Source organism: Dendrobates tinctorius, unplaced genomic scaffold, assembly GCF_039654945.1.
Source record: "Dendrobates tinctorius isolate UK_male_01 unplaced genomic scaffold, ASM3965494v1 ptg000083l, whole genome shotgun sequence".
NCBI classification, from domain to species: domain Eukaryota; kingdom Metazoa; phylum Chordata; class Amphibia; order Anura; family Dendrobatidae; genus Dendrobates; species Dendrobates tinctorius.
Genome location: NW_027361751.1, coordinates 15,402,908 through 15,419,420, shown reverse-complemented (window position 1 = coordinate 15,419,420; position 16,513 = coordinate 15,402,908). Strand labels below are relative to the sequence as shown.

Here is a 16,513-nt window from a genome sequence, read left to right as displayed (position 1 = left end):
AATCCCTACCTCGGAGAATTGAGGCTGTAATCGCTGCAAAAGGTGGACCTACACCAACTAACTTTTGTTGATGTTTCCAGGTGTTTCCATTATTTTGTCCAACCCCTGTATATATATGTGTGTGTATGTTTAGTACACTATGGTTTAGTACACTATCAGCAGCAGATACAGGCCGACTGGCCCTCTGTTTCCTACTATACGTCTGGCAAAGGGTTGTCTCGGGAGCATAGGGGAAGTCAACGCACGAGCAGGGGGCGCCATCTCTCGCCTTCTTAGGGTGCCAACCTCCGCAAATAGGTAGGTGTAAAACGGTGGTGGCATTTAGGGCCAGTGCACCTGCTTCTCCACATCAGTTTAGTATGACTGGCTACTATTTAAAGCACAGCTAGTATAGACACTGTAATGCTATTGCAATTTATTTATCTGTCCAGATAAGGCAAACTTTGGGTACCATAGGCAATTGGCTATACCGCTTCTATTGATGAGGGATTGTGTTTTCTAGGGCTAACAGCCTCCTTCCATGTCTTTGCCAAGTTCAGGCAATATGTAAAAATACACAGCAGTTGTAAACTAATATGCGACTGCATTGGGACGGACATACATAGGGCGAGGTTTACATATACTATACCATCCTATTTTCTGGTCCTTTTTGTTTAGCCCGATATAACTATTTGTATATATCCTATTTGCATGTTGTACTTTTCATCTTTGGTGTGGGTATATAAAAACTCTTTTTAATTAAACGTAATAAAAGTTACATTTTATAAGGGTTTTTTCAGCTAGCTGTTTATTCTTACCCTTCTATACATCCATTTATGTAAGATTGAAACAGGTTTTGCTCAAGAATATCCCTGTATTTCGCACCATCCATCTTTCCCTCGACTCAGACCATTTTCCCTTTCCCTGCTGCCAAAAAAACACCACCACCATGTTTCACTGTGGGGATGGTGTTCTTGGGGTGATGAACTGTGTTGGTTTGGCGCCCGACAGAGCATTTGCCTTGATGGCCAAAAAGTTCAATTTTGTGGTCTCATCTGACCATAGCACCTTCCTCCTTTCATTTGTGGAGTCTCCCACATTTCTTTTGGCAAACTCTAAACGGGCCTTACAATTGTGTGTAAGTAAAGGCTTTTCCCTGCCCACTTTTCCTTAAAGGCCACCTCCTATGGATCTTTTCGTATAGACAGGTAATCCAGTCTTTGCTTGGGAACTCTACAGCTCTATCAGGGTTACCTTTGGTCTTTGTGCTGCCTCTCTGATTAATGCCCTCCTTGCGTGGGCTGAGTGGTGCCTCTTGCTTAATGATGTTGCAGCCTCAGTGGCCTTTCAGAATAGGTGTGTATATACGGACAGACCATGTGACACTTAGATTGCACATAGGTGGACTTGCTTTCATTAAGCAGGTGACTTTTAAAGGTAATTGCTTGCACAAGAAATTTTGAGGGGCTTCCTAGCAAAATTTTGAATTATTCGATCCTTAAATTTAGTTTATGCATATATTTTTCTCACTTTAGACTATTTAGATTAGACTATTTAGTGCTGAAGCATCACACACAAATCGGATTCCACAAATATTTAAACACAGGTTGTAATGTAACAAGATATGTTAAAAGCCATGGGGGGGGGATTACTTCCAAAGGCCACTGTATGTGAGTGTGCACATTACTCTTTTACATACACGTAGAAAAGAACCGCTAGTGTTCATGTTTAAAGGGCCTTGAGATCCAATAAGATTTATTAGGTTGCTAATTAAAGAAAATGACAATGCTGGTATATTACTCGGCTGATTCATCCTGTGCAATATCCACAAAACTTGCAGCTTCACATATTTCATATGGCCAGTCCTGTCATGAATGAAGGAACTCTGTGCTTCTGTCTTCGGCGACATAAAGGATAATAGGAAAACTGCTGTTTCGTTAATCCCTTATATGTTCATGCCAAATTAGACTGATCATCACTGCTGTTTATTTGACTGTCCTGTTAATGGTCCATTACTGTTAAGGAATTTTCTGAGATTGTAAAAAAAAAAAAAGAATTACATATATTTCTATAATATGGTAAATTGATGATTGCTTCTTATACCACTCAGTACCCACTCCCTACACTATATGTGTAGCCTGAGGGCATATGAAAGACATTGACTGGATGGAATAACCTGTTTAGGAAAGACTTAAATGCACTTGTTTTGTTGGAAAATCTTTAATGCTGTTTTGATGCAGTTTTTTTTTTTCAGTCAACCTTGATGGCACCACGAGAGACGGGATCCGCCCCTTAAGGACAGAAAACCATTAAGATAAAAAGGGCGGCTCCTCTCTGCATCAGTTGGTTTCCTGTCGTTGATGGGGAACCCTCGAGATGAAGATAGAAGAGGATGCCTGGGATGGATGAGATTGGCAGGCAGGAGTCTGCTGCAGCTGTCACTAGGTTCCAATAGCACGTCACAGGCTAAAATCTTGGCGCCCTCCCTAAGCGAGTGTGGGGAGGCACTATGTCAGGCCATGCAACCCGGGAGCACATCGGTGCCCAGGTGAAATCGGAAGAGGATGCCTGGGCCTGGGACGGTCGGTTGGGGGCAGATACAAGTCTGCTGCAGCCGCAGCCAGAATCCCGGTATCGCCACGGAGGCCAGTTTTTTTCCCCTGCCCTCCCTGAGCGATTAAGGCTGTGCACAGTGGGGTGTCCAGTCCTTTTTTTTTTCTGACTGCCAGAGCTGCGCTCAGCCCACAGTCCCCAGCTTTACATCTCCCGAGGACGATGCCGCGATAGGACACAGGCACTGCTAAAAGGAGAGAAGTATTCCTGACCGGGCTCATATCTGTGTTCTAAATATGTGCGGCTGGGGACAGTGCGCAGGGCTGAGGGATCTTGTGCTAACGCCTCCTCATTCTCTCCCTGGGCATAGATGCTGGAGCAAATTTCTCTGACAGGCAAGTGCTTTCGGCAATCAGCACTGCGGTGGTCTCCTCAGAACACGTGCGTGGTCAGGACGCGCGCGCAGGACCGGATGGCACAGGCCGGTACCGTGGAGCGCACCAAATGGCCAATAGCATCGGAAACTGCAGGCCGGCATCAGGGAGCACGCATCGGATTTCACGTTGCAGTGACGCGCAAGCCCAAAGAGGTACTCAGGAAGGAGTGGTACCTGTCCGGGCAGCCGGCTGGCGGTTCCCCAGAGGATATTAAATGGGACCGTGGGTAAGCAAGGAGCCTGGCAACATGGAAGCTCTATCCCCAGAACAGGTACAGCCAGCACAGCAGGGACAACAGGAGTTGCCCCAGAAACCAGACAAACACCCATCATGCCCACATGATAGGAGGAAGCAGGATCCTCAGCAGCCACCCCGCAGCAGTAGTGGGGGACACTCAGGCAGTATACGGGCGGACCTTCATGGTGCTATGAAGGAGGGGTCCATTGTCTCCGGAGGAGACATTACTGACATCCATCAACCTCTGGATCCTGGGGTCCCTAGGGAGAGTAAGGCTAAACTGAAGAATAGGGAGTGCCCCCTGTGCGGACAGCAACTGGGAACATCCTGGCCTAAAAAGTTAGGCCAGGACTGCATAGAATGGACAATTTCAGAAAAATCCCCTAGTTTTTCAGCCTCTTAAGGTCCTTAATCCATTCTGAAGTGCGTAAGTTAGTTAGCGCGCTGCCGACCCCGACATACAGTGGTAGTAGGGGTAAAGAGAGATCCAGCCCTCCCTGTCATCACATGATGAGTTCACAGTATCAGAACCAGGGGACTCGGATCAAATGGATTTTTCCATAAGCAGTGCAGAGGAAGAGATCGGTTTTCCAGTTGAGGCAATGGTTAAATTGATAAAGGCGGTACGGTCCACTATGGGGCTAGTGGTGAAAAAACTAAAAGGTCAGCTCAGGACCTTATGTTTGGTGACCTGCAGAGGAAGAAACGTAGAACTTTTCCTGTAGATGAACAATTGCAGAGCCTCATTAAGAGGGAATGGGAGAGGCCAGACAGAAGAACACAGGGTCTTACATCCCTTAATAGAAAACCTCCGTTTGATGAGGAAGCATCCTCCTTTTGGGATAGGCCCCAAAATTGGATGTGGCAGTATTTAAGATCTCAAGGAAGTTTTCCCTCCCGTTCGAAATCTTGGGATCATTGAGAGAACCGCTTGATAGGAAAACATCATTTTTTTAAAGCAGCCTGGAAATCCTCGGCAGGAGCACTAAGACCAGCCATTGCAGCTTGGTCTTTAAAGGTCTGGCTGGATAATCCGCTGCCCCACTTACACATACCAAAACTCGCAAAATCAACAGACAGCCCTGGCACACCAGCCTGACCAAAGAGCTGAGGCGAGCTTCCAGGGCTGCTGAGCGCAGATGGAAAAGATCCCACTCCAACGAGCATTTCATCGCATTCAAACAGTCCCTCACTACTTTCAAGACCACACTCGCCACAGCTAAACAAACCTACTTCTCATCTCTCATATCCTCCCTGTCTCACAACCCTAAACAGTTATTCAACACCTTCAATTCTCTCCTCCGCCCCCCAGCACCTCCTCCCTCCCCACTCATCTCAGCTGAAGACTTTGCCTCATTTTTCAAGCAGAAAATTGATAACATCAGGGACAGTTTTGGTCAACAACCCCCAGAGCCCTTCCTCCCGACTTCCCAGCCCTCCACCTTCAAAACCAACTTCTCCACCATTACAGAAGATCGACTCTCCACTCTACTCTCAAGATCACATCTCACCACCTGTGCACTCGACCCGATCCCATCCCACTTCATCCCAAACCTCACCACAGTCTTCATCCCAACCCTAACCCATCTCTTCAACCTATCACTAACAACTGGTGTTTTCCCCTCAAGCTTTAAACATGCCTCCATCACACCTATCCTCAAAAAGCCCTCTCTTGACCCATCCTCTGTATCTAGCTATCGCCCTATATCACTTCTCCCATACGCCTCCAAGCTACTGGAACAACACGTCTACCTTGAACTGTCCTCCCATCTCTCTTCTTGCTCCCTCTTCGACCGCTTACAATCTGGCTTCCGGTCACACCACTCCACTGAAACTGCCCTTACTAAGGTCACCAATGACCTCTTAACTGCCAAGAGCAAGCGACACTACTCTGTCCTCCTCCTCCTGGACCTGTCGGCTGCCTTTGACACAGTGGACCATTCCCTATTATTACAGACCCTCTCATCCCTCGGCATCACAGACTTGGCCCTCTCCTGGATCTCATCATACCTAACAGACCGGACATTCAGCGTCTCCCACTCACACACCACCTCCTCACCTTGCCCCCTATCTGTCGGAGTCCCACAAGGTTCAGTCCTAGGGCCCCTGCTGTTCTCTATTTACACCTTTGGCCTGGGACAGCTCATAGAATCTCATGGCTTTCAGTATCATCTTTATGCTGATGACACACAGATCTACATCTCTGGACCAGATATCACCTCCCTACTAACCAGAATCCCTCAATGTCTGTCCACTATTTCATCCTTCTTCTCCACTAGATATCTGAAACTCAACATGGACAAAACAGAATTCATCATCTTTCCCCCATCTCACGTGACCCCCCCTACGAACCTATCAATTACAGTAAATGACTGCCCACTCTCCCCAGTCCCACAAGCTCGCTGCCTCGGAGTAATCCTTGATGCTGATCTCTCCTTCAAACCACATATCCAAACCCTTTCCACTTCCTGCCGACTTCAACTCAAAAATATTTCACGCATCCGTTCATTCCTCACCCAAGAATCTGCAAAAACCCTAGTCCATGCCCTCATCATCTCTCGCCTTGACTACTGCAACCTCATGCTCTGCGGCCTCCCCTCAAACACTCTCGCACCCCTCCAATCTATTCTAAACTCTGCTGCCCGACTAATCCACCTGTCCCCCCGCTATTCCCCAGCTTCTCCCCTCTGTCAATCCCTTCACTGGCTCCCAATTGCCCAGAGACTCCATTACAAAACCCTAACCATGACATACAAAGCCATCCACAACTTGTCTCCTCCATACATCTGTGACCTCGTCTCCCGGTACTTTCCTGCACGCAACCTCCGATCCTCACAAGATCTCCTTCTCTACTCCCCTCTTATCTCCTCTTCCCACAATCGCATACAAGATTTCTCTCGCGCATCACCCCTACTCTGGAACTCTCTACCACAACATATCAGACTCTCACCTACCATCGAAACCTTCAAAAAGAGCCTGAAGACCCACCTCTTCCGACAAGCCTATAACCTGCAGTAACCACCGATCGACCAAACCGCTGCACGACCAGCTCTACCCTCGCCTACTGTATTATCACCCATCCCTTGAAGATTGTGAGCCCTCGTGGGCAGGGTCCTCTCTCCTCCTGTACCAGTTATGACTTGTATTGTTTAAGATTATTGTACTTGTTTTTATGTATACCCCCCCTCACATGTAAAGCGCCATGGAATAAATGGCGCTATAACAATAAATAATAATAATAATAATAATAATAATAATAATAATAATAATAATAATAATAATAATAACTTCAAGGACCAGCTGGAGCAGCGAGTCCCAAGAGAGACCATTCTAGTGGCTGTCCCCACTATTAAAGCAGCAGCCGCTTTTTTGGCAGAGGCTTTGGCGGACTCAGCAAGATTTGCGACCAGGTCAGTGACACTGGCCATTGCAACACGTCGTCGGGCAGTCTGGCTGAACTGCTGGCCTTTAAATATGCAGGCTAAGGTCCAACTCGGTTCTCTCCCTTGTGAAGGTAAATTTCTGTTTGGACCAGCTCTAGATGAGAAACTAGAGAAAGCGGGCGATAAGAAGAAAGAGTTTCCGATGTCTCCCTTTTCATCCTTTGGGCAATCCTTTCGGAGGGGTCGCAGGTCCAAGAGGCAGACGTACAGAGAACAGGACTGACCAGACAAGCAGTCGAAAGGAGGGAGAGATTTCTACTTTGGGAAACTTCCAGAGAGACCAAAAAGGCCCCCCCCATGACTTTTTTTCCCAGGTGGGAGGGAGGCTCTCTCACTACCTCTTGGCCTGGGAAAGAATTTCTTCCAGCGCCTGGATCCTGCAGATTGTGAGATCGGGCCTAAAATTAAAATTCTGCGATCCACCGCCACAAAGGTATGTAGAGACCCCGGTGCAACCTGCTCAACAAAGACAGCAGGCCCTGGAAGATGAGATAATATCGTTATTGGAAAAGCATGTACTGGAAGAAGTTCCCATAGAGGAAAGAAAAAAGGGGTTCTATTCCCCACTATTTCTGATTTAAAAAAAAAAAACAGGCGGCTCTTGGAGGACTATTATAAACTTGAAGGGCCTGAACAGATTCTTAGTAGTCCCTTTGTTCAAGATGGAGTCAGTGAAAACGGCAGTGAAGGTTCTCATCCCAAATTGCTATATGGTGGTCCTGGACCTCAAGGATGCTGATTATCATGTTCCCATACACGAGCAAGAATGGAGGTTCCTCAGGGTGTTTGTGCAGATAAGATCTCAAATAAGTTATTTCCAGTACAGAGCTCTCCCCTTCGGGCTAGCAGTAGCCCCCCGGATATTCACAAAACTTATTTCAGAAGTAACTGCTCGTCTCCGGGAGAAGGACATTTTAGTGATATCATATCTGGATGATTTTTTGATTGTGGGGAATTCTCTTCTCCACTGTCACGAATGAGTCAGGATAATCAAGGACGCTTTAGAGATGCTGGGGTGGCATTTGAACCTACAAAAATCCAAACTGGAGCCAGTGACGGTACAAGTTTTCTTAAGTTTGGTAATAGACTCAGTGAGACAAGAATGTCGACTCCCAGAGGAAAAGGAGAAGATCAAAAAACTGGTCTTGTCATCAATAGCAAATCCAAGAATGACTCGGCAGTGTCGCTGTTGGGGTCTCTAACTGCCTGTGTACCAGCAGTGAAATGGGCCCAGTTCCACACAAGAGATCTTCAGTGGTGTGTTCTAGAGAACGAACTAGTTCTGAAGGGTCACTTAGAAAGGAAGTTAACTCTCACACAGACAGTTATTCGGTCACTCAAATCGTGGTTAGAGATCAACTCAGCTCCCGGGGGGGGTGCCTTGTGTAAGCACAACGTCCAAGGTAGTCACAACAGATACCATTCCCTGGGGGTGCAGAGCTCATGTGGACACCCTATGGCTTTAGGGAGCCTGGTCTCAGGAAGAAAGAACCCTTTCGTCAAACAACTAGGAGCTCCTGGTGGTCAAAAGGGCATTGAAGGGGCTCTTACCTCATCTACAGGGCCACCATGTGAGAGTATTATCGGACAATCGAGCTACAGTAGCCTACATAAACCACTAGGAGGGTACTCGTTCTCGTCCTCTAATGGCAATAGCAGGAGAGATTTTTCTGATAGCAGAAAGGAATTTCCTCTCATTATCATCCCTGCATATCTGAGGAAGAGCGAATACGAGAACAGACTTTCTAAGTTTCAACCAGCTGAAACAGGGAGAATGGTCCCTAAAGGAATCAGTGTTCAACCAAATTGTAGACATGTTGGGGTCGCCCCCAGATAGACATCTTTGCCTCAAGGGACAACAGGAAGGTCCAGAGGTTCTGTTCCTTGAGCCCAGCAGACAGACCTTATACGGTAGATGCTTTCAGGATAGAGTGGGAGCCAGGACTCCAATATGCCTCATACCGTCAGTTTTAAGGAAAATCAGGGAGGACAGAGCCTTGGTTCTACTGGTTGAAGGCAATGTCTGTAATGGATCCGTAGGTCCTTCCGAAAGATCAAGATCTCCTGTCCCAGGGGCTCTTTCTCCATCCTCAGATGTGCGGGCTGCATTTAACAGCCTGGAATTTGAGAGGTCACTTCTAAAGAGGAAGGGTTTCTCAGCAAGGTTAGTATCCACCCTGCTTAGTAGCAGAAAGCCAGTAACCACTAGAATCTATAGGAGAATCTGGAGGAAATTCATATCCGTCTCAGGTCCGGTATGGAAAGGGGAGGTCCCATTAGTATTTGCATTCCTTAGGAGCAGACCCTCCCTGTGCGCAGGTCATGCAGGATAGGATAGTGATGAGATTAGACCCAGCTTACCTCCCCAAGGTAGTGACAAAGTTCCACAGGGCTCAGGAAATAGTTCTACCATCCTTCTGTCCTAATTTGAGCAACCAGAAAGAGGAGACGCTACATTCCCTAGACGTTAGGAGGTGTCTTCTGCGTTATTTAGAAGTAACGGAACCCTGAAGGATGCAGAGGGCCCTGTTTGTATCCCTTCAGGGGTCGAGGAAAGGGCTTAAGGTGTCCAAACAGACTATAGCATGGTGGGTGAGAGATGCCGTAAAGCTAGCTTATGTCAGTGCAAGCAGGGCTATTCCTGAAGGTCAGAAGGCCCATTCCACGAGAGCCATGGAGACGTCCTGGGCGGAGAGAGCAGATGCCTCAATCGACCAGATTTGTAAGGCAGCCACATGGTCCTCTCCTCCTACTTTCTTCAAACACTATAGGTTGAACCTGTCTGCCTCCTCTGACCTAACATTCGGGAGAAGGGTTCTGCAGGCGGTGGTCCCTCCCTAAGAATATAAGTCTCTGAAATTCTCTTGTGGTGCCGTCATGGGTGACTGAAAAACACGGGTATTACTTACCTGGTAATGTGTTTTTTCGTAACCCATGATGGCGCCCTTATATTCCCTCCCTATTTATGATCACTTCTTTTGTTCGGTGGAATAGTCATAGTTAAACACTGCCTTGGGTGTTTGTAATTAAGAATCAGATGTATTTATGGATGTATTATTTTGCGTGTACACTAATCCGCAGAGTTCCTCTCATGCTCTTGAAAACAACTGATGCGGAGAGAGGAGCTGTCCTTTTTATCTTGAAGGTTTCCTGTCCTTGAAGGGCGGATCCCCTCTTTCGTGGTGCTGTCATGGGTTACGAAAAAACACATTACCAGGTAAGTAATACCCGTGTTGGTGCCAAAGAAAAAAATGCATCCTGTATGAGGAAGTAGAAGTCGTTCCTTCACATTTTCTATTCCATTTTAATCCACTTTTGATTTTGACTTAAATATATTGCTTGAAAAAAATTCTTCATTTTCTAAAGAATAACCTGTGTGTAAAAGAACGTTTCTAAAATCAAAAGGTCCTTAGAAGATAGAAGCCCTAGAGTTGAACATTTCTTTATATTGCAATCTTCTATGTGTTGCTGATTTTGGCAAAAATATAACTGGCAAACCTGCTAGGAAAACCATTCCATCAAAAAGATTTGCCCTGGTCCGGCATCCAGTCTGGTCCTCCACAGCGTTAGGGTTTGAATTTCAGGTTAGGGTTATCGTTCAGGTTCCAATTTTTTTAAAAGTTAAAAAAGAAAAAAGAAAGATGACGATATGATGGCTATTGTTGAGCACAAGTGTTCACTACTTACATCTGGGTCACTCGAGCACCTGCAATACTCGGTGTACACCCGAGCACCCGATGCAAACTGGAGTAGCGGTTACCTGCTCATTAGTATTAAACCCAATGACAACATATTCAATTTGACAACCTAATGCCTAATGTTATCAAATTCTGTGTCATACCTTTGGGTGTTAAAAATTCTCACTATACCGCTGGAAAAAATCCTTGAGTGATGTAGTTTCCAAAACGGGGTCACTTGTGGGGGGGGGGGGGGTGCCACTGTTTAGGCACATCAGGGGCTCTCCAAACTCGACATGGATTCCAGCCATTTTTGCTTTCAAAAAAATCAAACGATGCTGCTTCCCTTCCAAGCCTTGCCGTGTGCCTAAATAGTAGTTTTCCCCCATATATGGTGTATTGGCATACTCAGGAGAAATTGAACAATAAATTTTGGGCTCCATTTTCTCCTGTTACCCTTATGAAAGTAAAAAAATTGAGGCTAATGTTATTGCTGTTGAACTTTTAACCCTTATAAATGCTTAACAAGAAAAAAAAAAAATGTTTCAAAAATTGTGACGATGTAAAGTAGACATGTGCGAAATGTTATTTATTAACTAAATCATGTGATGTGACTCTGATTTAAGGGCATCAAAATTTAAAGTTTGAAAATTGCAAAATTTTACATTTTTTATAAAAATTTTCGATATTTTCATAAATATACACAAATCATGTCAACCAATTTTTACCACTATCATGAAGTACAACATATCACAAAAAACAATCTCAGAATGTTTGGGATTTGTTGAAGTGTTCCAGTGTTATTACCACATAAAGTGACTCTGGTCAGGTTTAAAAAATGTGTCCGGGTCATTAAGGTTAAAACTGGCTGTCACTAAGGAGTTAAATCGGCATGGATGGCAGTTCTCTTTTTGTCCTTGAGTTGAAATTTTTGAAGGGGTTGTGCACCTTGGTTACCATTTTTACATAGAGGACCTCTCAAAAAAGTAAGTCTGGTATGTGAAATCTTTGCTTGGAGAGCAACTGGACGTTTCTTCAGAGTCTTCTCTGGGGACATGCGCCTTCACTCCTCCCTGTCAGATGCTTCCGATCACCGTTCAACAGCATATGAGACTGCTAAATCAGCTGCCAATCTGAGATTGGTAGCATCTGGGAGGGAGGGATGAAAGCGCACGTCCTAGACAAGACTCTGAAGAAACACGCAGTTGAACGAAAGAAGAGATTTCACATAGTGCGCTTCAAAAGCAATAAATCTAAATATCCCTGCAGTACAACGACACAGCGCAAAATGGTTTTTGCAAGGTATTAGCTCAATTTTTTTAGCAGATGATAGGTCCTCTTTCTTTTAAATGCTAGAATTTAGGGCTAAACGTCATTTTACAATTGATTTCATTAAACATGTTGAACCTATTTGCCTTCTCTAGCCTCTATATTGCACTGTATTGCTGGCTGCCAAATGAGTTAACTAGGAGTGAGCTCGTTCTAAAAGGAGTGATTGTAACTATTTTATCTGTCTTTTTCTGATTTGTGACCACAGACCAACTAAATTGAATACGCAGGGAAATAAAGAGCCTGTAAAAGTCAAACAGTGCAACATTTTTAATCAAACCCAATTGCAAAAATTATTTTTAGCCCAAAATACAAGCTAAGCAGTAAAAATAAATAATAAAAAAAAAATGTTTCCAAAGGGTGGATAACTCCAGTTGGATCGCAAAAGAAAGCGAACGTGATCAGTGGTGTTCTCATGTCCCTGACCTGGGGTCCTGGCCCTACAGCGGTTTCGGTAGACCCTAGGAGCAGAGAGCCCACCTCTTCAGCCTCTGTGTAAATGGCAGTCTGACCCGCCGGCGCTGTTGTTGTATCTATTTAAATAAGGGACAAAGGACACAATAAGTGAAATCCAATTTAGCCCAGTAAACAGCTGATATGGCAGCTACTCGCTGAATGGCCGCTCCTATTTATACTCGTTTTTCTGACAGGGAAGCTTGGTCTCATGTGTAGCCGGCCTCCCCAGCCAGTAATGCGAGAAGCCAAGCATTCTCATTGCATGTACATGCTGACTGCTGCTTGTTATTTGATTTTCTTTTACCTTTGTAAATTTATTTGGGGAAAACATTTTATTTTGCAGATTCTCTGGAGCCAGAGGGATCCATTACTGTCTCAATGGGTATTGACTTTTGTGATTCCACTCAGACTGCCAGCTTCCAGTTGTGGTACGTGGCATTGCTATGAATAGGCGGCTTGTATCTTCTAGATGTTAATGAATAGAAAAGAACAATAAGCTTCTTTATGGATCTGCTTATGTGACGCCCATATCTGAGGGATTTCTGCCTCATCCTTGCTAAAGCACAAACTGTACTACACATGGAGCAGCACCTACATTTTGGTTCATGGTTCTTCTCCTATTTCCCAAAAGAGGTCTGCAGCAGCTGGGCCACAGTTCTGTATAATATATACCGCAGCTGCTGAAGAACCTCCTCTTCTGGAATAGGGAGCACTGCATGTCCACAGAGCAGATCTCTCCTGCTCTCTATATGTGACAGTCATGTATATATCATGTGCACACGTCAGTACAAAGCTTTCTCTGACCTCTATTACGTCACTTGATGCTTCCTGGGCACAGGTGTCATCATGCTGTATAGTGCTTTAGGTGTGATATTGGGGCTTTCTCCATTGTATCTTGTAGACTAAACATGGAAAGAATGTTGTGTTTAGTTGGATGTTCAATTGCAATTGATTCTTACTTCCTAAAAGTTTTTTTTTTATTTTTCAATAAATAAAAATTAGGTTGATTCATCTTATTTTAAAGTGTTAGGCTATGTGCCCACGTAAGCAGAATTTTTCAGAGAAAATCCAGACTTCTCAGGAAATCCGCATTTTTTTTCCATGTTTTTTTTTCGCTTTTATTTTTTTTTTTTCCGGAGTATTCTAATACAATGAACATAGTGGGAAATCCGCTAATTTTCTGCAAAATTAATGAACATGCTGCTTTTTTTCCCGCAACACGTTTTTGTTTTTTTTTTGCGAAAAAAACGCATCATGCGCACAAAAATTGCGGAATGCATTCTAATAGGAAGCTTAATGTATGCATGCGTTTTTGCAAGGGAAAAACGCTAAAAAAACGCCAAAAGGCCTGAACGTGTGAACACAGCCTTAATCGCAACAGCACTTAAAAAAATTGTAAATTGATTATGTACATTTTAAACTTCTCAAGAACGTGGGGTGGGAAGGGGGATTTTTAATTCTTGTTGTCTAGGTTACCAGCCACCCTTGCAGTCTGGCAGCGGTGGCCAAGCATTCATAAACTATAGCCACCAATTTTAACTGCTCTATTACTGCAGTCAATCAGCCTTCATATAAGCCACTAACTCCCCCTGCATATCCCCAGAAAATAACATCCATAAGTCTCCCACGCCGTATGCTAATCAGTAAGGTCAGGTCTGCTGAGTGTCGCTGGTCTGAGCCGCTAATGCTGGCAGAATCGCAGTCTTCCTGCTGTGGTTAATGTAGATGACTTCAATAAATCAAATAGATATGATGTTTTGACTTGACATGAAAATGCTTGAAGAAGACCTAAGGCAGGTCGAAACGTTGCATCTATGTCAGAATAAATGAAGTTGTGAGGATTTTTTCACCTGATTTTGGACGCTGTCTGTTTACTTTTATTGATGAATTTTACCAAGCGGACAGCTTGGAACTTCTCAGCGGTGCGTCTATACTTGGCCTTAGGGGCCCTGTATAAGTGTCCAAATTGGAGGGCTGCCATTTTGTACTTATACAGTATAATGTGGCTGACTTGTCATATGTCATCCACAGATTGCTACGAATTTTGCGCCTGTGCAGTTGAAACTCAATCACATTTTGATCTGCCCTAATAAGGGAAAATCAAAGTCCTGTAATGCGCCAGCACCTATAAACGGAAGTAAAGTTGGTTCATGTGCATTACAGGACTTTGCCATTTGCAGGACGGAGCAAAGTGTGCCTGTGCGTCTGTTGCGCAGGTGCAAGATTCACAGCAATCTGTGGCTGACATAGGTTGCATCATTCACATTAATCAAGGCAGGAGGATGATGATTTTGCCGATAGTGGAGGAATAGACCACCAACACTCATCAGTAGTGATGAGTAGTGATCAGCGAGTATACTCGTTGCCCGGGTGTCCTCCGAGTATTTTAGCGTGTTCGGAGATTTAGTTTTCTTCGTCTTATCTGCATGATTTGTGACTTGTAGACAGGCTGAATACATGTGGGAATTTCCTAACAAACAGGCATTCCACACATGTATTCAAGCTGTCTAGCAGTCGCAAATCATGCAGCTGAGACGACGAAAACTAAATCTCCGAGCTTGCCAAAATACTCAGAGGACACCCGAGCAGGCTGGGGAAAACCTGAGCAACGAGTATACTCGCTCATCACTAGTGATGAGCAAGCTTTCTCGGATAAGGTGCTAATAAAGTATTTTCGGCGTTCTTGAATACTGTGCTCGAGTTGCCACAGCTGCATATCCTCAGGGCTGTTGTATGCTGAAAAGGTAATTCTCCAGCTATGTGGGGGGACTTGCTGGCTTCTATGCAGGTTGGTGGATTAAGTGTGGGGTTTCCTCTTAAGATATGAGGGTGCCAATGGGGTTAATCATGTAGTCCTGATGTTTGCCACGAAAGTTCATGGCCAAATAACGGCCTTCGAGTCTGCCGGCTATAGTGACCTGTTCAAAAGTTATCAAAATGTAGATGGTAAATATAAACTTTTTCTTTCCTGTTATGCTACATTGCATTAATTCCTGAAAATCACCTGAAGAGTTAATGAAGTACCCAAAAGCAATTTTGAATACGTTGAGGGGTGCAGTTTTTAAAATGGTATCACTTTTGGTGGTTTCCAATATATAGGACCCCAAAGTTAATTCAAAACCTAACAGGTCCCTAATAAAATATGTTTTGTAAATTTCCCTGAAAAAATGAAAAATTACTTCTACATTTTTAAATCTTGTAAAAAGCTAACAAAATAAAAGAACATTTTACAAATGGTGCTGAAGTAAAGCAGACATGAGGGAAGTGTTAATGTTTTGTGTGGTATGACTATCTGGATTAAAGGGATAATCATTCATAGTTTTAAAATTGCAATTTTTGTAAAATTGTTGTCAAATTTCTGATATTTTTATAAATAAATGCAAAACATATCAACCTAAATTTACCATTATCATAAAGTATAATGTGTCCCGAATAAAAAAAAGTAGTGTCAAAATCGTTGGTATATCGAATCATTCCAGAGTTATTACTACATAAAGGAACACTGGTCAGATTTTTTTTTTTTTTTTTTTTTAAATGGCCCGTCACTAAGGGGTTAATGTAATGTCCGTACAACTTAATGCCTGGTACCAGGTTAAACTCACATACTTATGCCGTACACTGATGGAGAATGTTTGTTTCTTTATTATATTGAGCAAAACAATATTGTAAAACATAAAACAGAGTATTGTAGGTCTAAGGCCAGGTTCACATTGCGTTATGGCAGTCCGTTTAACGGATGCGTTACAAAGCGGCATTATCGCGATGTAACGCAACCGTTAAAGCACCCATAGACTGACTGTCAAAATCGGCATGCGTTAGTGATGTCCCGTTATGCTGTGGCGGACCCTCGGACAAGGTCTACCGTGTTCAAGGGTCCGTCACGGCTAGTGCAGAGGGAGCATCCGTTAAACGGACTGCCATAACGCAATGTGAACCTGGCCTAATAGTACTGCACTGCAAGCAAGTACAGCAAAGCGGACAGAACTAGTGCAAACCAATGTAAAGGAATGCGTAGTAAAAAGGTGGAGAGAAGTCTGCTTTTGAACTAGGCGCCGTCTATATTCTAATGCATAGGACGGAGCGCAAGCATTCCGGCAGGTACCTAGACATGACGTGGTTACCTCCGGGTGCTGGAATACCCATTTAGCAGAGGTGGTAGGATGGGGATAGAGAGTCGTAATCCACACAGTATAGATTATCACAGCCCAATGTTTTTAAGGAATTGGCAAGAAATTCCTAATCGCTCAATGAAAAACCCATTTGGCATTGGTAGAGAAGAGAAGCAGTGGGAGTTGGAAAAATGTACAACGTTCCGTGCACCCATGATCGCCTCTTGAAAGGGGATGAACTTTGTCTAGTCCGTGTGAGTAATGGTTTGCAAGTGGAGAACCAGGCGCAGTGC

The 16,513-nt window shown here is 44.3% G+C and overlaps 1 protein-coding gene across 1 annotated transcript in view; it reads left to right on the top strand.

Annotated features, from left to right (window-relative positions):
- Nucleotides 1-16,513, top strand: part of AP3B1 (adaptor related protein complex 3 subunit beta 1) — a 351,534-nt gene that overhangs the window by 257,740 nt on the left and 77,281 nt on the right. The window contains exon 24 of the mRNA XM_073584144.1: nt 12,455-12,539. Coding sequence (XP_073440245.1) covers nt 12,455-12,539 — 85 coding nt within the window. The remainder of the gene's footprint in view (nt 1-12,454; nt 12,540-16,513) is intronic.